Genomic DNA, 22,550 nt, shown 5'->3' with positions numbered 1-22,550 from the left:
CTGTCAAGAACTGAAGAGTGTATCATACTGTATCAGAAATTCAAGATAGCCACCCTTGCAGCAATATTTGATGGCCTATGATCCAATCTTTGCACTAAGTTTTTAAAAGATTCATTAAGAATTTCAGGCTATTCCAAACTCATTAGGTGCGTAAAGGTTAAATTAGAGGTCTCCTTGACTGGAGAAATGATCTATTTGAACACAGTGAATACAGACGATTCAGCAAGAATTGCAATTCATACATTAACTGTTTCCCTACGCCGAAACACTTACCAGTTTCAGGATTAATGCTTGCAGCTAAATGAAAGTGTAGAGGCGGAGACAAACGATTAGCATTCACTGAACACCGATGAAGATCATGGAGACTATACATGCTAGGTAGTTGAGGGGGTACTAAAGATACAGAGCTTTGACCACTTTGACGTCGATGCCTATTATCGATACTCTGCCTGAAAAAAGAAAATGTTCTTACGATATTATAGGTAGATCTTAGGTAGAGAGTCAAGATAATTTAAAATCCATAGAAGCAAAAAAGTACTTATCTCATTTTCTAATGAGTAATATATATTTATTATAGCGAACGTTTTCGGGAATTACATTATCCCCTCTTCAGGCATAGTGCAAGTGATTGAATTTTCATATCATACTGATATTTATATAGAATAGGACGAAGCTAATTACGAACAATTTCAAATTACAAAGTGACAAGATAATTATAATACAAAGGTAATTAATTATACACAGCACAGACAGCGACAGGAGCTGGCAGGAACAAATACCTCAGATAAATCTTTTTCCTTGGTCTTATTGATTTGAATGTGGAATAGAATTGAATTTTCTAAAATTTGTTCAATAAAACAAAATTGACTTTGATTTGCTGATTTACCTTGTTCAATTAAGTAAAATTGAATTGGTTTTGAAATTTTTTGCACAGTAAAATTTGATTGAATTTGCAGTTTGAGCACATGGCTAATTAGCATATCAAGATCATCCATCCGATTTGAGAAAATGCTATTTTTCCCGGACTTTGCACAATTGTCAATGATATTTTCTGTAGTGCAAATAAAAATATTCCTCCCAATAAATTGCCCTTGGGCAAAGTGTGGTTTACCTTGAAAGCTAGAGGTTGTTTGGAGTAAGGGCATTGCTTTAAAAATCTTTTTTATTCATGACTTCAAAGTTCCACAAGTTTATATTGTATTCTATCTTTCTTAAAGAATTATTTTGTAGTCAAATAAGACCAAAGATAAACATTTGTTTGCGGTCCATTTGTTTTTTTTTTTGCAAAATTTTTGGGCAAAAAAAAACAAATTTTTCACCTCTGGGCTTTTTTACATGGAAACAATATCGCAAAAAATCATCTACGTTGCACACAGGAAATTTGTCTAATAGCGTAGATTTCAAGAATTATTTTAAAATTATAACTTCGTCCAGAGCGTCATCTCTGTCTTAAAAATGAAACAGTACATTGAATATGTGCGTGCTTTTACGTTGCCAGCTATTCAGTCACTATAGTCACAATTAGAATGAATGGCAGCTTATTGGAACACTGCCAGTTTCCTGGAAATTTAAACTAGGCTACATGTCAAGGCATGTTTTCACACAATGCACACTAGAATTCAAACATACGTAGCTCATAGTCGGTCGGCCGTTTTTATCAAAAATAAAATTGATTTCAATGAATCCCAGAAAAAAGTTTTCACTCGGAACCTCTGAAGTCGGGTTGGTCGGGTTACGGCAAACAGACCATTATTTTGGGATGGCCTAAAATTCATATGATGTCACATATCAAGTCCCTAAAGTCCCAAGTGGGCTAAAAATCGGTCCGCACAAACAGCTTAAATCGTGATAATCACCCTTAGGGATCAATATAATGTGGAAAAACTTTTTCCCACCTACGAATAAATACTGATGACACCAAGATGGCCACCGATTAGCTGATCAAAAATACCTGTCTCAGGTATAAAACATCCCTTTTCAAAGAATACCCATCACAAATTGCATTGAGAAATGGCAAACCAGTAGCGAGCTACAGGACTCAGAATTCGGTCCAAAATTGACATTTTTGGGCACTAAAAAAGGTCATAGGACGGTCATCTTGAGGCCAATTGACCCAATTTTTTTGAGGCTGATGGGCTTCAAAACTTCCCAAAATAACTGGTCTACGACGGACGGACGGACGGACGGACGGACGGACGAAAAGTGAACGCAATAGCCCGCTGGGACTAAAGTCCCAAGTGGGCTAAAAATCGGTCCGCACAAACAGCTTAAATCATGTCATTAAGAAACATCCACAGACATACAGACAGACAGACAGACAGACATCACGACGATGCCATAGATGGGTTTATCTGATGACGCAACCCATCTAATAATGGAATATTACGAACTGATTTCGGGTGAAATTTTTGCTCGCCTCATTATCATTATTATTATTATTATACAATATTTATTTAGCGCCTTAGTCCAAAAATGGCACTAAAAAGCATTACAAATAAAATCATTAAGCTAAAAAAACATCTTACAAAACATTTAAAACATGCACATGAAGAATTTAGTAAAAATGTCCGGTGAAAAGTTCAGTTTTAAGATGAGTTTTAAAACATTGTAGTGATTTGGCAGATCTGATGTGGATAGGTAAAGCATTCCATAAAACTGGTGCAGAGCAAGTAAAAGAACGTAAACCATAGCGCTTAGTTCTAAAACGAGGTACATCAAGTAAAAATTGATTAGATAACCGTAAACTACGTGCTGGAACATAGACAGATATCATTGATTTTATATACTCCGGTGCCCTGTCATTCAAAGCTTTATATACATACAACAAAATTTTATACTCAATTCTAAAATGAACTGGAAGCCAGTGAAGTTTGGCTAGAAAGGGAGTAATATGGTTCCTTTTACTTTCCATTGAAATAATTCTGGCAGCAGCATTTTGAACTCTCTGTAATTTACATAGCAGATCAGAACGAATATCATATAAAAGAGAGTTAGCATAATCTAGCCTAGATATAACAGTTGCCTGGACTAGGGCTCTACAAGCATCCTCTGTTAAAAATCTCCTAATTCTACAATATTTCTTAAATGAAAATGACAGGTTTAAGAAATGTTTAGAACATGCTTTTCCATTGTAAGGTTCCGGTCAAAAATTACGCCTAGATTTCGAATGTTATCAGAAACATTGACACTACAAGCTCCTACCTGTAATGACAGATCTTTGCAAAGATTGGTCAGTGTCGGAGGACAAAACACAGAAAATTCAGTTTTATCATCATTGTGCATAAGGCCATTGCTAACAAGCCATGGTTTTAAATCACGTAAGCACTCCTGAAGTTTCACAATACCAAAATCAATGTTTTCAAGCTTAGGCTTCACAACAACATAGTCCTGTGAGTCGTCAGCATATAAATAATACATCAAGTCATGTTTTTAAAAATATCTCCAATCAGGCCTGTGTATAAACTAAATAATTTAGGTCCTAGCACACAACCTTGAGGAACGCCAAATTCAACCACTTTCTCAATAGATGGATGATCGTTAACTAATACACGCTGGGTTCTATCTGAGAGGCACGACCGTAGCCAAGACAGCGCAATATCAGAAATACCATAAGAAAAATTCAACCTATCTAAAAGTACATTACGATCAATTGTATCAAATGCTGACGACATGTCAAGCATTAAAAGTAAGACTACATTGCCATCATCTAGGGCTACTGTAATATCAGAATGAATCTTTAAGAGAGCAGTCTCTGTAGAGTGTAAGGGTTTATATGCAGATTGAAACTTATCGCCTAAATCATGTTGAGTAAGGTGATTATCTAACTGAGATGCAAGAGCTTTTTCCAGTACTTTAGATAGGAAAGGTAAGTTGGAAACAGGACAGTTATTCTTAAGGACCTCTTCGTTCAAACTAGGTTTCTTTAAAAGTGGACAGACTTTGGCCATCTTAAAAATAGATGGTACAACACCAGTTTCAAGAGATACATTAATTATACGAGTAACACAAGGTAACAAAACATCTATACATTCTTTTAGCAACCACGTAGGCAGAGGATCTAGATTACAGGATGCAGATGCGGATGACATTATGAGTTTCCGAACATCATCACAAGTTAAAAGATTAAAGCACGATAGACTAGTGCCACAAAACTGGACATCATTACTGAGATGGTTATCGTTAACAGAGGACAACTCTCTGAGTTGGTTACGGATGTTGACAATCTTAGTGAGATAAAACTCATTAAACCGATTAGCCAATAATTAAGGGCACGCATGAGTTGGAAAAATAGCACAGTCTGATTTCCCAATTAATTTACTTGATAACTTAAAAAGTTCGCATCCCTGTACGACGTTCTATCAGAAAGGCAGAAACCCGTTATCGCTGCTTGCAGCTCTATTTAGGGTTTCTGCAGCTTTCGCAGAAACCCTCTTGTAATTCTGTGGATTATTATCATTATTATAAATTTTCAACTTTCCAGCCAAAATGTTTTCATAAAATGTAACTCCTCTCAGATTCAACCACTAATAGCTTATAAACGTAATTTTCATTTCTGTCAGAAATATAACTCAGTGCCTGACCATTTCGAATTTGCATATAGTAATTTATTATAAATTAATCCCGTGTAATTACCGGGCCTATACAGGGACAAGAATAACGCAAAGCATTGTCATACATTGATAAAAGTACATCCCAAAAAGCCTACAAATTACCGGACGACCTCGAGCGTCAAACTCAACCGTAAATCACGGATTCAGACTTACAATTAGTCCGGATCCGTCATTTACTGCGAGAAATATACAGCCAACATGGTGGATGGATGAAATCATTTTCAGCTGAAATTTATCGCAAATTTATGGCGAGTTTTAGGACTTTAATGAACTATGATCCCTAAAATTAATTAATTAATTCTATTAGTAAATCAATTTACGTTGGCTATATTTCCTGAAAATTTCTGGCTCAAATCAACGTAATATGGACTGAAATGGTAGGGATTTTCATATGGAATTTTACTTCCGCGTTCACTCGACGACTCGGATCGATGACAACGACAGCAGAGTTTATGGAATTTAAGGTGAGAATCGATTAACCAGGGAATGTTAGACATGATTTCTTGGTCTAAATGCAGTTAAGGTCACCTTTCCACGGGGTGGTGCAATGTACACGGCTGTTGGCTACCTATTTAATGCCTAGCTTTTTTGGGGGATACGCCTAGAATAGATTTAGGCCCTTAATGTAGTGTATAGAGCCAGTGGAAAGCCTAAGTAGTTAGTAAGTTTACCCTCATGTATACGACTATTTATTTCGATTACTTTCTTTCCAGCTATTAATTGTGGAATGAACTGGTCTTCAATTCCTTTGCGGATTCTTGCAGCTGGTGGGAATATATTTAAACCATAGTGTGCAAGTGTACATTTCAGATCAAGCTTTTATGTCACTCTTGTCAGTCAAAGTCGTAACTTAAGCTCGACTGTAAGTACTTGACATTTTGTGTAATAGTTTATTTTTTCTAATGCTCTGTTTACAAAATTGGGATTAGTAATCAGTCGTGCTTATGCACATGCATTCATTGTTATTATGGGATGATAATTCATGGGCGTCAAGAGTCCTGTGACATACCTTTGATATGAAGCTCTTAAAAATTTATCATAGACTTGTTTTGGAGTAAACTAAATAGCCCTTAAAATACCAATGCCACATGGCTTAGCGGTGTCTATGCTCTGCGAGACAGTAATAATAGATTTTTCACGACAAACGCACGGTTTACACTGGTCTCCTAAGATATCTATCATTTAGTAATTCTTACATTTGATCGCTTAATTACAGGTGGAAAGAGTTCAGATGGCATGAGAGTCAAATGTGGCTGACTAATTGGTGCTAGTAGATCAAGCGTTGATGTTTCAAATGGTGTAGCCAAAATGCTTGTATCGTCAGGGGTACACGAATTATCCGAAGATACATGTAAATGAAAACTTCACCTTGTTGATCGTCAGTTGATTTTGCTGTATTTTTTTGCCTTGATAAATCAAAACATCATTCATTTCAAAATCTGTGTTCAGTAGAATTCCTTTCAATAAAATGAAAATTTATTTGACTAATTTTCATGTATTCAAGATTGAATTTGAATTGATCTCAAAACCAGAGAAAGCATTCTTCAGAAATTTAGAAAATCCTAGACTCATGATCAAATTCTGTGAAGGCAGTTAAGGTCTGTATTGCTTCGATGCTTTGAAAAACGGACTCCTAATATCCACATATCCAGCATAATGTTGACCCAGGTTGGGTGCTTCTTGGCAATAGTGATATGTTATGGCCATTTTGGTGAAATCTTCGTACGCTTCCCAGTGCGACATATGAACCAGTTAGGCAGAAACCCGTTATCGCTGCTATGCAGCTATATTTAGGGTTTTCTGTTATTTCACAGAAAACCCTATTGATATCCGCGTGATAATTATTATTATTATTTTCTTCCACACTATTTTTACCAAAAGAACATAGGCTTTGTTACCTTACCGCTGTTTCATATACAATCCATATAATGTCGTTCAGCTCACTGAGATCTACAAATAGCCCGCGTGTTTTTTCACGAATCATCGTTACAAAAGCGCTGTCGGGCCGTAAACATCGAAAATTTAGCCCCATTCAATGGGGCGACATGTTTTTCGAGTCGTCATCCCGAAATCAACCCGCAGGCCGACTGTCACTTCGATTATCAATTCAAGTATAAATGAACTAATTTATTGCCGCAGACTTCACATTCAGTCACGGTCTTCAAACAGTGATTTTAACAATAGCCCATTTTCCTCATCAAATCATATTACCGATACACTGGAAATTTACTACTTTAGATTTTAAAAGCACTGTCGAGCCGTAAACATCGACGATTCGACGTGTGTTACTCCATCGTCGTTCCGGGGATCAGCTGCGAGTTTCTCCTCATCATGAACCTACGTGAAGTGAGCCTGTTATTCCAGCCTCGTATTCAGATATAGTGTGTACACACTGTACAGCTGCCTTTAGATACTGGTTGACATGAAATGTATAACTTAGCATGACGGAGCGATGATAACTAACGTTAACGTTAGTATATAGCATCGGATACTGATACTCAAATTTCTCTGAAACAAAAACTCCAGATTTCGTAAAAACTGAGTATATTACTGAGTAGGCTCGATTGTTCAAGTAGATATATAAAGTAAATGTCTGTGCATCCATTTGTTCAGGTATTATTTCAACTCACGATTGCATCATTCCGCGAAAATTCAATATTTTGGTTTTGTCGCCCGCGACAATTCATTATTTTGGTTTTATCGCCCGTGATAATTCATCAATTTGGTTTTATCGCCTGGGACAATTCAATATTTTGTTTTTATCGCCCGCGACATTCCGCGACAATTCAATATGTTGGTTTTGTCGCCCGCGACAATTCATTATTTTGGGTTTATCGCCCGCGACAATTCAATATTTTGGTTTTATCGCCCGCGATAATTCATTAATTTGGTTTTATCGCCCGGGACAATTCAATATTTTGTTTTTATCGCCCGCGACAATTCATTATTTTGGTTTTGTCGCCCGAGACCATTCATTATTTTGGTTTTATCGCCCGCGTCAATTCATTATTTTGGTTTTGTCGCCAGCGACAATTCATTATTTTGATTTTGTCGCCCGCGACGATTCAATATCTTGTTTTTGTCGCCCGAGACAATTCATTATTTTGGTTTTATCGCCCGCGACAATTCATTAGTTTGGATTTATCGCCCGCGACAATTCATTAGTTTGGTTTTATCGCCACCGACAATTCATTATTTTGGTTTTGTCGCCCGCGACAATTCATTATTTTGGTTTTATATTTTGTTTTTGTCGCCCGCGACAATTTTCTTTTTTGGTTTTATCGCCTGCGACAATTCAATATTTTTGTTTTATCGCCCGCGATTATTCATTATTTTTGTTTTGTCGCCTGAGACAATTCATTATTTTGGTTTTATCGCCCGCGACAATTCATTATTACGGTTTTATCGCCCGCGACAAATCATTATTTTAGTTTTGTCGCTTGCGACAATTCACCATTTTGGTTTTGTCGCCCGCGACAATTCACGATTTTGGTTTTGTCGCCCGCGACAATTAACCATTTTGGTTTTGTCGCCCGCGACAATTCACCATTTTGGTTTTGTCGCCCGCGACAATTCATTATTTTGGTTTTATCGCCCGCGACAATTCATTAATTTTGATTTATAGCCCGCGACAATTCATTATTTTTGTTTTGTCGCCCCGACAATTCTTTTTTTGGTTTTGTCGCCCGCAACAATTCAATATTTTGGTTTAGTCGCCCGCGACAATTCAATATTTTGGTTTTGTAGCCCGCGCTAATTCATTAATTTTGTTTTATCGCCCGTGACAATTCAATATGTTGGTTTTATCGCCGGCGACAATTCATTATTTTGGTTTTATCGCCCGCGACAATTCATTATTTTGGTTTTGTCGCCCGAGACCATTCATTATTTTGGTTTTATCGCCCGCGACAATTCATTATTTTGGTTTTGTCACCCGCGACAATTCATTATTTTGATTTTGACGCCCGCGACGATTCATTATTTTGGTTTTATCGCCCGCGACGATTCAATATTTTTGTTTTATCGCCCGCGACAATTCATTAGTTTGGTTTTATCGCCCCCGACAATTCATTAGTTTGGTTTTGTCGCCCGCGACAATTCATTAGTTTGTTTTTTTTTCGCCCGCGACAATTCAATATTTTGGTTTTGTCGCCCACGACAATTATTTTTAGCCCACTTGGGACTTTAGTCCCAGCGGGCTATTGCGTTCACTTTTCGTCCGTCTGTCCGTCCATAGACGGAATCCAGTTATTTTGGGAAGTTTTGAAGACGCTTCAAGGAAATGTCTTGATATTTGGTTTATACATGTATCTACCCTAGACACATCGTCAGCCCAAAAACTGGCCCTGTCAGATTCAAGATGGCCGACTGGCAGCCATTGTTGTTTGCCAAAATCAGCAATTTTTAAACATTTTCGAAGTTTTCGTGGGAAATTTTGAAGACGCTTTGATCAATTACCTTGATCTTTCGTTTATATTTGAATCTACCAAAGGCCCATCAGCATAAGAAAATTGGGTCGATCTGACTCAAGATGGCCGTCCTATGACCTTTTTAGTGCCCAAAAATGTCAATTTTGGCCAGAATTCTAGGTCCCGTAGCTTCCTACTGGTTTGCCATTTCTCATTGCAATTGCTGATGGGTATTCTTTAGAGAGGGATGTTTTATACCTGGGACAGGTATCTTTGATCAGCCAATTATGACGCAATTGGCGGCCATCTTGGTGTCATCAGTACTCATTCGTAGGTGGGAAAAAGTTTTTCCACATTAAATTGATACCTAAGCATATTGTGTTACTATATTCAATTGGAAAGTTGTAGCCCATAACGTGTTCTATGATTTTGGTGAGTTTCAAGGTCATTGGTTTTTGTATGTGGCCATCAGGGGGCGTTGAATAATACAATAACTTAGTATTGCTATATTTGTACCAAGGCATATTTTGTTACCATGATCAATTGCAAAGTTGTAGTTCATGACATCGTCTATGATTGTGGTGAGTTTTTAAGGACATAAGTTATTCCATATAGTCACCAAGGGGCGTTGAATAGTAGAATGGCTTAGCATTTCCTTATTAGATTGGTACCTAGGCATATTTTGTTACTATGATCAATTGCAAAGTTGTATTTCATGACATGTACTACGATTGGGGTGAGTTTTAAGGTCATTGGGTTTTGCATATGGTCACCGGGGGGCGTTGAATAGTAGAATAACTTAGTATTTCCATATTAAATTGGTAACGAGGCATATTTTGTTATCACAATCGATTACAAAATCATAACTGCTCACATGTTCTATGATTGTGGTGGGTTTCAAGGTCATTGGTTTTTGTATATGGTCACTAGAGGGCGTTATGTATTGAAATTGTTAGATTGTTGCGCATTTGAAACCACTTCTTAAGTGAGCATGGTGTCCCTGGACCCCTAGTTTGGTTTTGTCGCCCACGACAATTCATTATTTTGGTTTTGTCGCACGCAACAATTCAATATTTTGTTTTTGTCGTCTGCGACAATTCATTATTTTGGTTTCATCGCCCGCGACAATTCATTATTTTTGTTTTTTCGCCCGTGACAATTCAATATTTTGGTTTTGTCACCCGCGACAATTCATAATTTTGGTTTTGTCACCCGTGGTTTTGTCGGAAAAGTTTTTTGGCCGAACAGTGTGTTAAGGTCGTTTTGGAAATTTACTCGGTCTGGTATATTTTGGATTACTGTGTATGTCATTTGTCAGGACATTAAACAGAAGACGACTTAGGATACTACCTTGCGTGACTCCACTAGTTAGACCGTCTAATTCCAAGATGAGGCGTTCCGTTGATTTCGGTTACAAGTTTCCGTTCAGAGATAACTGCTGAGCCATTTGGGCGACCTATCATTGATACGGTTTCCTAATAGCCTGTTTAGCAATGGCTGATGTTGAGCCTTATCAAATGCTTTGTTGAAATCCACCGTTGAACAGGATTCTAAGACTGTGCAGAAAACCCGTTATCACTGCTTTGCAGCTATATTTTCTTTTATATTTTCTTTTTGTATTATTATACATCAAGACTTTTGTTATTCAATGGTGCTCCACCAGGCTTTCTAAAGTTAATACTTTTTGCCCTTTGGGAAACAACTATTTCACAAAAGGTTTTCGAATCTTGACAAACCTCCACATTTACAACAGTGCTACAACGCATTTCAAAAGTGTTTGAAAATCTATCAAAATATGAGACAAAGATCATTGCTTACTTACTTCACATATTTCAGTCGCTGAAGGAACCTATCTCTGTAACGGATAGTGTGATATTTTGGATGCTGGACACTAGCAACATCCAAGCGATACAAGTCAATAAGGCCATCATCAGGAACAATAGTTTCACACCAAATTCTACAGATTCCATCATTACAAGATGTCATAAGCATGTTTGCCACTGAACCACTGGAACAAAAATGAAAGAAATGGTATGAACGAAATGGTTCAATTCAAAATGGAAAGGTTAAACGTTCAACATCTTACTTTGGCATATATTTGCTTGTTTTTCTCCATGTGAATCCTGAAACGGCCCTTGGATGTGCAATATATATGAATCCATGAGACATAGAATCATTTCTCGGCGTATTAGTGCTGGCTACCTTTGATGACAGAGCTAAAATTGAAAAGACAACCGTGGTTGTTATACATACCGGTGGGCAAAATGTGGAAGAAACTAGGATGTGGCTGCACCATGTATTTCTCCCTGTTTTGAGCAAACAGTAATGGGACAAAATATTGAAGACAGGTAACAAACATATTGCATACTTCATAAATAGCATTACCAGGTATACTTTACTGTTCACTGAGTTTGTAAGAATAATTGATTGAATGAATAATAGGTTGCCCTCAAAACACAAGTATAAAAACTTCATTTGTCATTTTTGCCTGCTTAGTTACAGAGATATTGAAAGATTTGTAGACAAGCCATGTTAACCGGGTGTAGAACAAACAATGAGATGAGTAGTACCATATAGAACTTTTTAGTTGACTGTCACTCTGCCTATAAATACTTTTGCTTTTCCATTGACTACTCATTTACCTGATGAAGCTACTATACATTAGCTAAAGCTCTTGCTTCAAATAAGTACTTAACCTATATAGAGATATTGGAGGCAATGTTTAAAGAAGAGTCAAAAATTGTCATTATTGTTAATGCAAATCAGGTAGTCACAACTAAAAATTTCACAAAAGCTGGGGACTTCTTAGCCCAAAGGTACTTTTTCAGTCCAAGGGGATCGAGATATACTGAGGTTGTATGGATTTTATTAAATAGATACTTAACTATTCATCTCAGCTGGAACTCTAATAGATGTTGGTAATTTTCAAATGAATACACAAAATGAATATCATAATTTTCCTGAGTAAAATTTGTATTTCTGAGGGATACTTACGTATTTTAGAAGTTACCTTAGTTTGGGAACTATACCACTAAACATTTTTTGGAGTACCCCGTCCTGTACGGAGGAGCTGCCACGAGCCACATGACCCAATTTGTTCTGAAACTCTGCGCAAAGAGCCGAGTGGGGAAGGAGGGCGGGAATATCCTGTACCCCACATAAGTATCCCTCAGAAATACAAATTTTAGCTGAGAGAGCTGTCTACCCTGGAAGGTCAAACATCATGCCCACATCAAGGCGATCGATGTCACCCAATTGGCCGGGGGGGGGGGGGCAGAGCCTGCTATACCTCCCAGCATATCCCGTTGCAGGAGAGGTGTACCTCATAAACCTTTGGGTCTTATGCCCGGAGGATGTCTCACAAGGCGAGACATACGCGAACTGGAGACGAAAGCCTTAAATCACATGGCCACTCTGTGGGCTCAAGTAAGCACCATACGAAAGGGCTAGGGCGAGAGAATGTGCCTCTACCATCGTCCTCAACCACTTGCCTTAACCTTGGCTGCTCGTCCACGAGTGCCCGTAAAGAAAAAAGTCCGCGACCAGGGCTTTCAGAAAGCCTAAGGGACCCTTCAATGTTCTGATATTGTTCCTTGGGGCGCACCAATCGGAAAAGCAGGGTAGTGTGACCCAAGCAGGACCTGGAACAGCGAATTCTGGATCTGCTGCGGGAGTTTAGAACCGAATCCATTCATCTAGAAGGAATATATTAACGTGAGCCTTGACGACGAGAAAAATATTATGAGGCCGATATCTCCAGGGACTAGATTGCAATCCATGAACGCCGGAACACATGGCAAGTCAGACATTCCCTACGTAGGAGGGACTGAAAATTCAGTTCTCTCATGAGTGTCATATCCTGTCATATCCTGGACATTACCAATCTAAAACTAATGTTTTGGGGAAGCCCAGGAAAATGCTCCCTGCCCTAGGCAACTTGATGCACTACACGGTAGAAAACCTGACAATCGGTTTAACAGATTATTATTATCATTATTATTAATGTATTTATGGTGCCTGTATCCACAAAAAAATGCGATCAAAGACACTTTTGTACCAGTTATGAAAACAGATGCGTTTTCAGACATGGCCTGAAAATCGCTAAGCTGTCAGATGCTCTAATAGAAATAGAGAGCTTATTCCACATACGTTGAGCAGCACATGAAAAAGAGCGATCTCCAAACGACGTCAGCCTGCTTCTAGGTTGGGACAAAAGGAGTTCTCCAGAAGATCTTAATGAACGACTTGGTGTATAAAGTTGAACTAGTTGTTGTAGGTAGGTTGGAGCTAGGCCATGAACACACTTGTATGTTAAAACGAGCACCTTAAATTGGATTCTTTTCTCAACTGGAAGCCAATGAAGGCTTTTCAAAACTGGGGAAATATGGTCACCTCTTGGAGTGCCAGTCACAAGGTGGGCAGCATTATTTTGAACTCTTTGTAAAAGGGAAAGTGTGGTTTGCGGAATACCAATGAGTAGAGCATTGAGCCCATCCAGCCTAGAAGTAACTAATGCAACTCCGGATGAGCCCAATGTTCCTCAAATGAAGGTAGCAAGATTTACAAATATTTCTGATGTGATTATCCATGGACATGTGCTCATCAAAATAACCACCTAGATTTCTTACGACACTACTCCGTTGAATCATGTGACCACCAACATTTACAGCTGTTGGGCAGGGCAGAAAAGTTCTGTTGACGAGAATGGATGATCAGAAATTCAGTCTTGTCATCATTAAATTTTAAGAAATTTCTAGTCATCCACTCTCGAACCTCTGCAATACAAGTCTCAAGTTTAGAGATTGCATCTACACTATCAGCAGGATGGAAACAAATGTAGAGCTGGCTGTCATCAGCAAAAAAATGGTAGCAGATACCATGTTTACGAATTATTTCGCCTAGTGGGCTCATGTAGATCGAAAACAGCAAAGGGCCTAAGACAGAACCCTGCCTACAAGGGGACGACATGTGACCATCAACACAAACGCATTGAGTTCTATTGTCCAAGTAGGACCTAAACCAATTAAGTGTGCTGCCTTCTAACCCAACACAGTCTTTTAGTCGATTAAGAAGAACTTCATGATTGACAGTATCGAATGCTGCTGATAAATCGAGCAGCACCAATCCAACTACCTGCTTCTTGTCAAAAGCACACAGAATGTCGTTTTGCACCCTGACTAAGGCTGTTTCGGTGCTATGCCCAGCTCTGTAGGCTGATTGTAGGCACTCATAGAGGCCGTTATATGACATATGATGGCGAAATCTCCTCGCAACTACCTTCTCTAAAATCTTGGATAAGAAACCAAGGTTAGACACAGGCCGATAATTATCTAAAACACGGCGGTCCAAAGTCGGTTTCTTAAGAAGCGGGGTAACAATTGCCTGTTTGAATTCTGTGGGAACAGCACCACTTGCCAAGGAATCATTGACAATGTTACAGACTACTGGAGCTATACATGGTAGAACACTAAAATTTTTAAGTAAATGAGTCGGTATGGGGTCTAACATACAAGTTTTAGATGGCGAACACATAATTAACCGTTGTATTTCACTAACAGATGCCAGATCAAGAACAGACAGCCTGCAAGCAGTGCTTTTATTGCATGGAATTTCAGTTGGTAGTGACACACCAGCCAAGGCGGCATTTATATTAGATATCTTTTCGCTGAAAAATGATGCGTCGACCAAGCTAAGCATTCGGGCGAGAAAACGTAAGCAGTCTCGAACACGAAAAGCCCAGAACCAGGCGGGGTTAAACAAACTCAGTTGGGCGCTCCCGGCCCCACAAGATTTAGACGATAAGAGGCCACCGGATGCCACAGCAGAAGACTAGTGAAGGGAGTGAGAGCTCAGCGGAGAACGCGTATAAAGCTATTTTTATTTATAATCCAATTTATTAACATCAAACTGACATACGATACATAAGAACGATACCTTTCACGCGGGAAAAATCCATTATGGACAGGTTGAACATATAATTACATACATAAACACATGAAAAGAGTGACGCAAAACTAACGAATAAAGAAAAACACTGGGGGAAATTAAAATGAGAACATGCTATCAGGGTAGTGGTAAGCGGTCACTATTTTTGCAAATGAATTTGGATAAGAGAGTGATGATCTTAATACTAGTGTTTAAGTCAAGCAATGCGTGAACCTTTTCAGTACTAATTGTACTCGCACGAATCTCACAATTTTCGATAGATTTTATTTCGGATTGAATTAATTCGGTTTCGTCAATTTCAACTAAATCCATTATGTCAGGTGTTAGTGGGTTGCGAGAAAGCTCTGGTCGCTCGATTTCTCCATTCAGTATGAGCATATCTCGAACCATTCTCACACGGTTTTGTTCATTGCTTTTTAGCGCTTTGAAGTCGTTGATTTGGGCGGCTGCTCTATCATTCATTTCTCGGGGTAGTTGGTCTCGTACGTAGTAATTTGAACTTTTTAGGTTTTTGCTATACGTCATAGCTTCAATTTTACCGCAACGCGTTGTGAAGAGGATAACTATTGGGCGCTTACTTCTTGATCCGATACGATGAGCTATGTCTAAAACAGCTTTACAGCTTTCTGAAGTGAGAGTAACTTTCATTTTCTCAGTTAAAAAGTTACGGGCCACTTGAGACAGGTTTCATTCGGAGTTTCAGGAACATTGAAGACGAGCAAGTTTTGCCTTATTGATCGATACCTGAGCTCGATATTTTCTTGTTTCAGTTCCTCTATCTTGTGTTCCGCTATTTCAAGCCGTCTACTCAAGCCTCGAATGATATCAAACATTTCAGACACTCTTTCATCGAAAGAGTTTCCTGGCATATTAATTTCGATGTTCTCCAGACGCGCCAAAATATCATGATTATTTATTTCGTCACTACTTGAAGCTGATATTTTGTGATCCGGACTAATAATTGAAGGATCTGGTGACATAGAGTCCATAGATCTTTTACTTGCAGTTCTATTATGGTCAGATGGCGTGACTGCCAGGCTTGTATCTCTATTCATCGACTTTGCCGGATCGGACTGAAAGCTACTCATGTGGAACGGTTATTGAAGTACACGTTTTGCAAGAGCGAGTACATTTGAACTAATGTCAAACTTCAATAGTATATTTTCGTTAGAATAGACAAGTACTACAGCATCGAATAGGTGCAAATAGATGCAAGAACTCACGTAGAAATGATTGTCCGTATGATCGCAATACGCCTTTCAACAATTGCAAGACACCTTTGACTTTAAGTTTCCCGTAACTTAAATCACACAACGATTTTAATCGGGAGCTCCCCTCACACAAGTCAGCCTACTCCGCCATGAGAATTTCAAATTTCAAAGCTATGAAGCTATGCACTCTGTCCAATCCATGGACTTAGCACAGTGGAGCTTCCCGAGAACCCCTTGTATGAGGGAACGATGAGCCTATCCACTGGCACAAACTGTGCAGTGAAGTGGCGACTGAACCCGAATGACTGGACAGTCAGTCGACCACTACTGGTGTACAGGCAGTCATCACCCCTGACTTACTACATTCGTTCAACAACGTTCCTTCGTTCATACGCACTATGCCAGATATGGAAGCGATGTCACCATGAAACCATTGGAATGAAAGGCGCCGACTCCAAGGAAAATTGTCTAGATCTTGGAGTCATGAACCATGAGGGCTGGTTCAGCCAGAAACCCCAAATCCTTACGAGTTGGGAAGAAATGGGCGGGTCAGCCATCTTCTGACTGGACCCGGGCTGGACAGACCGAGACCTGGGAGTCAGTAATACGCTACACTAAACGCAACGGCTGACTCCGGATGCCGAACTTTCCCAGCCTAGGTCGCGCTGCTCTGTGCACCGAGCGACTGCCGACCGAAAGGCCTCCGGGGCAAATGTGCCACCGAGCCGCACTGGATCCGGCTTATTCACCAAGAATGAACACGGCGTGGGTTGTACACCGGTTCGGTCTGAAGTTGATCAGCTCAGCCGTTGCTAGAGGTTTACGGAGACAGGAATGCCGGGCAGTTGGCTAGCCTGACAACTCCCGAGATTCTCTGACCCAACACAAGACAGCTGCAATGACCTATCGGCGAAGGTCCCATGACAAAAAGTCGCCTGGACCCTTTCCATAGGGTGAACCATGCTCGAAGGGGAGGAGGTACGGGTGGTCTGTGATTATCGGACTCAGCTGATGCTAAAGGTTTTCAGAGACAGGAGTGCCGGGGTTATTGGCGGGCCCGACGACTCCGAAAAACTCCTACCTCACACGGGACAGTGCAGTGACCTTTCGGTCGGATGTCCCATGGCAAAAAAAGCCGGACTGCACCCTTTCCAGAGGTCGAACCGCGCTGGAAGGGGAGGAGGTACCGGACATTTCATAATAACCGAGATCCTAGCTCTCAGCATGGGACATTAAACGGTAGAGCCTATTACTGAAAATAAAATACAAATAATTTTGCTGAAACAGGATAAATCTATTAAGGCCTAAAGCGGCTTGCTTCTTGGCTGCCTCGGCTATCCTGACTGGTCTTCGGTTGGACTGATACCTGGAGCTGGTTCCAAAATGGAACCAAGCCGAACCTGACCCGGCTGATTAACCACGGCTAAAACGGAACAGATTCAAGAACCGATTAGCCGGGATTTAGTGGCCTCTTGGGCCACTGTAGTAACAAGAGAAACAGGAGCCAGTTGGCCGAAACCCAATGCTCAACGACTTTTTAGCCCTCTTGTTACGGGATTGTCGCATGGAATTTACAACTGAGGGCTCCCGTGAGGGAATGCCGGCCTGCACCCCGGAAGTCGTGCCGCGCCAGTAGGGGAAGAGGTACCAGAGATATCATGGCCTGCGAATGGACTTTTCTATCTCTAGGACAAGATTCCGACATAATTAAGTCAATGACGTTTTGTTACCTACAATAAAGGTCATTTGAATATAACTGGCCCAGTACCGGCTTACGGTACCAATTCAGACACTTAGGCCTGTCAAGCTCCAAAAGATGAAAGGCAAGCAAATAATAGAACGTGCGAATGAAATAAAATTTAACGCGGATTGTGTTTGACTCGACCGAGAAGTCACCGATTTGTGACGAACAGAAAACGTGGCCGGGAATTTATGATTGAGTTTATTGGTGTATCAGTAAAAGAGATCAAAATGGAAGGAACTCACCGATGAAAAGGTTGATCAGGTTGTTTTGAAGGGAGCCAATTTCCTGGAGACTTAAACTAGGCCACGCGTCTGAGGCAAATTTTCACGCGATGCATACTGACTGCAATAGGCCTACATTTAAACATAGCCTCTGATCACAGCTTTCATACTATCGTTGATATCAGACGAGATATTTCATAGCCCTCACAGGATTCTTACTCACAGTCGGATGCGATGGCCGAAGGCTTATTTTGAACGAGTATTTTGAAAGCCCTGTAAATTGCACAGTACACACACGGCGATTGATTGGGTAAATTGAATTGAAACACATCGCGCGCGTAAACACACAATTTATGATAGTTTTACGGTCTATGACAGTGTACATTTACTTCTTCATCCTGTAAACTATATCGTCAGCACTCTACGATATAAATAATTACTTATTGCGTAAAATAAATGCTAAATCGAAAGAAAATCTAACAGTCTAATGTCATTCAGCGCGGCACCGGGTCTGGGCCAATTCGATTGTGCATGCCACAACGATGTGGCGGATCGATTGAATCTCCGGTTTTTTCATAATACAATGGGGAGACGGAAACAATACGATGACTTTCAAATTTAAAGTAAACATATAATAAGACTGTCCAATGACTGGGAAATGAGGAAGTAAATCCTAAAAAATGGAAAACAATATTTGAGCAGATTAATAGACCGGTTTGTCTGCGTGGTATTATCGAATATGGCCTTACATTGATTGACTGCAAAAGATCAGCTAACTGCAGGGAGCATTTATATTACATCAATTTAACAATGTACAAAGGCTTTCTGGAAATTTTATGAAACAAAATGCTCCTTGGAAATTTTTTAAAAATCGCCACAAATTCGTCGATTTCTCTAAAATGAATGCCAAATTCAATATTCCATTTCCAACAGATTTTAGCCGCATGATCAAGGTACATGTTGCACATAAAAATAGTAGATTGCATGACTTTGGGTCAAAGTTACAACCTCATTTGTGAGCAAAAATTCGATTTTTGGACCCATTACAACATCTCGGGCTTCGCCCTAGATAAAAACTACCAAGAACCCAACTGTGACACATGATAAACTGGGCTCGCCTAGATGTTTCACTGACGGTCTTTCATCGTGCATAGAACTGCCAGTCAATTATCGGAGCAGTGTGTTCTTTTCATCATAACTGTAAACAAAACCCGATCGAGACTTTTCATATGTATTAATAATTATATCAATTTAGCTCGCGTGCCTGTGCTGCTTTGTAGCTGACGGTCTATCAATGCGCATAGCACTGTCCAACCATGCACTGTATATATGTTCGAAATACAAAACTGCCCCTGTGTTTAACTTCTACTTTTAGGCAAAATCAGCACCAGATGTGAAGTACCAACTGCACCCTTTGGCGGAGAAACCCATCCCCATAGGAACTACAGCGTCGTCGTAACATAACTGCACTTCGGTTACCAGGACCTTACTCTCAGCTGGATAATTTGCGCTTTCGAAATGTGCTTCCTTTTAATCTAGTCAACACGCGGGAAATCAACTTAGAGGACTTTTACACCAACATATATCCGAGGGAAAAAAAACTACAATAAACTTTCGTACTATTTACACATAGAAAACGACCAAAAAATATTTAAAAAATGGAATATAGTTACTTCCAAAATCTCGATGTACTAATTAGGCAGCCAACAAAATAAAACCCAATCAGTCGCTTGCCGGTTCCAGCTACTTGGATTATTGTTTGAATGAACCTGAACCAACATTTCCAATTATGTACTTCAATTTTGAAAAAAAATATGATGTAACCTCCACCGACAACAAATCAACTACATTCTGTACTTCCATTTCCGACTTCCAAATAAAACCCTCTGTTTCGCTCCCGGCAGGTGTGGTGGGTTTGTAAGGGACACCCAAACAGGAAATCAAACGAAACCTACCATTCAAATAAATAACAGGGTCAATCCCTATTTTAAGACAAAAACACACACAGAAACCTATGCCATTGAGACTCACGACAATCATAGAACATGTCTTGGACTACAACTTTGCAAAATGATAGTTGATTTCACCAATGAATATTTCTATTTGGCAGATCTTTGATTGAATAGAAATCATGATACCTTTTTTCTGTTCATACCAGACCTTCACTAATCGATCATTCTGGAAAAAAAATGCATTACCTTAATCAAAACTCAACTTTGTCCACTCAGCATTATTACATCATTATTACACCAGAATATCAATGATCCGCTATGAGCGATGGTTCGCCACGGCTCTACAGCTCTTCTACGAAGTTAGAAACTTGACCTCACCAGCTGGTAATGCTTTAAAGCTGAAGAAACCGGGCTTTGGCATTCGTATTTGAGCGTACATAGTACATAAATGAATGGGCATATATTAATTTGTAACGAGCATAGATTGCTTCCTGAAGACCCGAGGTACCTCGCGGTATGTTGTTTAAAACTTTAGTTCGTGGAGAAACCGTGACAACCAGCTCCGAAATCATAAGTAATTTTTTGATAATTTAGGCATCTCCAAATGCCAAACTATTCATAGTTTAACGCCAAAGCGAACATTTAAACATAATACTTCATAGTGGATTCCGATTTAGCGAGGTAGATCATAAAAAGATAAACAAATTGACATACAATAACCCCTATTGACGAATTAGGGCTTCAGAGATTTTTTGAAATTTGTACCTCGTAAGAATTCGACCGATTTTATAGAGCGGCCACTTTCCTGCCCCTAAAATGATTTCCCCTCCCATTTATTTCCTCTTGGGAGTTGGATAATGGTGCTCTCCTATTTTTTAGAGAAATTTGATATATAAGAAGCCCAGAAATACCTGAGGAAAAGGCCTAGAAATTTTATTTTGTCAAATGAAGTACATTTATTTGAACTGGATCCAGTCTGGCCTACCACCATACCAGATATTTATTCTTTCATTTTTAGCACGATTTGTACCGACCGTTAGGGATGCAAATTTGAGTACCGCTGCCGGTTCGTCTGCTGAGCAAGCCACTGGTAAGTATATCGAATTTTTTAATCTTGAGATTTAAGATTAAGACAATATGAAAACATTTAGATGCACTATCTTTCACTTTTTACAGCATCAAAAAAGCGTTCAGTCAATATCACTACTAAGCAAGGCGCCCATTCAAGAAAGAAGTACTTCCGAAGTTCAAGAAAAAAGCGTAGGAGTGAGTCTTATATAATCTATATTTTTTGGAATGTTTTTATTAAAGAATTAAAATTCATTACACATGTTAGAAATTATGGTTGTTCGTTAGTTGATTGTGAGGTTTACAAGCTTTTTATATTTCGAACTCTGATTGTGTGACTGTCAATCAAATGATTTAAATGAAAGGATAACGACAACGAGGATGATGCAAGTATGATAAGTATGAGGATAATGCAAGTATGTATATGCAATGTTGTTCTTTATTAAACCCCTGAGGCCAGTTTCATAAAGGAGGCACAGTAGAGGCTCTGTTTAAGGCGGTACTGGTTTTTTCGGTAATCGGCTCAATTCAGTAAATTACAAAACTAAATTTTCCCTAATCAGGTACCGCCCTGTTCATGGTCCCCTATGTTACCGTATATATATATATATATATATATATAATATATATATATATATATATATATATATATATATATATATATATATATATAGAGAACTATAACTGATTCTGCTTAATTCAACACATATTTACATATTTCATTCAAATAATGAAGGTCTTTGAAAGGACCCATTTTCTACAATCATATTTATTCTTCCCTCTTAACATTTCCCTAGGAACAAAAACTAGGGACATAGTTGCAAATTCAACATTTGAAGAAAGCCAGAGTAGTGAATTTACAGAAAGAGAGGATGCAATAGAGGAAAGCTCGACTAATGACGACATTTTGCTGGAAAGTACACTCGAGATATCTGCTGTTGATGCGCACTCTGGTGTAGATTTGTCTGATATTGATGATAATGATGTCCTCCAGTGTAGTGATCTGAATTCGGTTTCCTTATGTTCAATATCACCTGTTAAGTCTCATTGTCAATGTTCTTGTCATCCTTATTTGATTACCATGAAAGAGAAAATCAATGAATTATCCGACCAAATTTGACTGAAGAATGAAGAAATTCAAAATTTGAAAGCGAAACTTGAGCAAATTTATTAAAAATTGACACAGATTCATCAAACTTAAAAACATTTGAAGCTACTCCCCTTGTTACTAGTTTTCGCAGTAAAAGTAGTTGTTACACCAAATAAGAACATCCAACAATTAATTCTAGTTCAGCCTCAAAGAAAACTCTAGACTCGAGAGCAAGAAAACTTAAACTTGTTTTGGATAAATTATCATCTATTTCATCGTCAGGAAATGATATGGCTGTA

General features: G+C 39.1%; 1 protein-coding gene across 1 annotated transcript in view; it reads right to left on the bottom strand.

Annotated features, from left to right (window-relative positions):
- LOC141906265 (dmX-like protein 2) overlaps nt 1-22,550 on the bottom strand; it is a 344,303-nt gene that overhangs the window by 246,549 nt on the left and 75,204 nt on the right. Inside the window, exons 7-10 of the mRNA XM_074795507.1 lie at nt 20,280-20,319; nt 11,106-11,235; nt 10,842-11,027; nt 274-449 (exon numbers count right to left, since the gene is read on the bottom strand). Of these exons, the coding sequence (XP_074651608.1) occupies nt 274-449; nt 10,842-11,027; nt 11,106-11,235; nt 20,280-20,319 (532 nt within the window). The remainder of the gene's footprint in view (nt 1-273; nt 450-10,841; nt 11,028-11,105; nt 11,236-20,279; nt 20,320-22,550) is intronic.

Source organism: Tubulanus polymorphus, chromosome 5, assembly GCF_964204645.1.
Source record: "Tubulanus polymorphus chromosome 5, tnTubPoly1.2, whole genome shotgun sequence".
Taxonomy (NCBI): domain Eukaryota; kingdom Metazoa; phylum Nemertea; class Palaeonemertea; order Tubulaniformes; family Tubulanidae; genus Tubulanus; species Tubulanus polymorphus.
The sequence above is the reverse complement of the archived record's forward strand: the minus strand, read 5'-3'. Positions and strand labels throughout refer to the sequence as shown.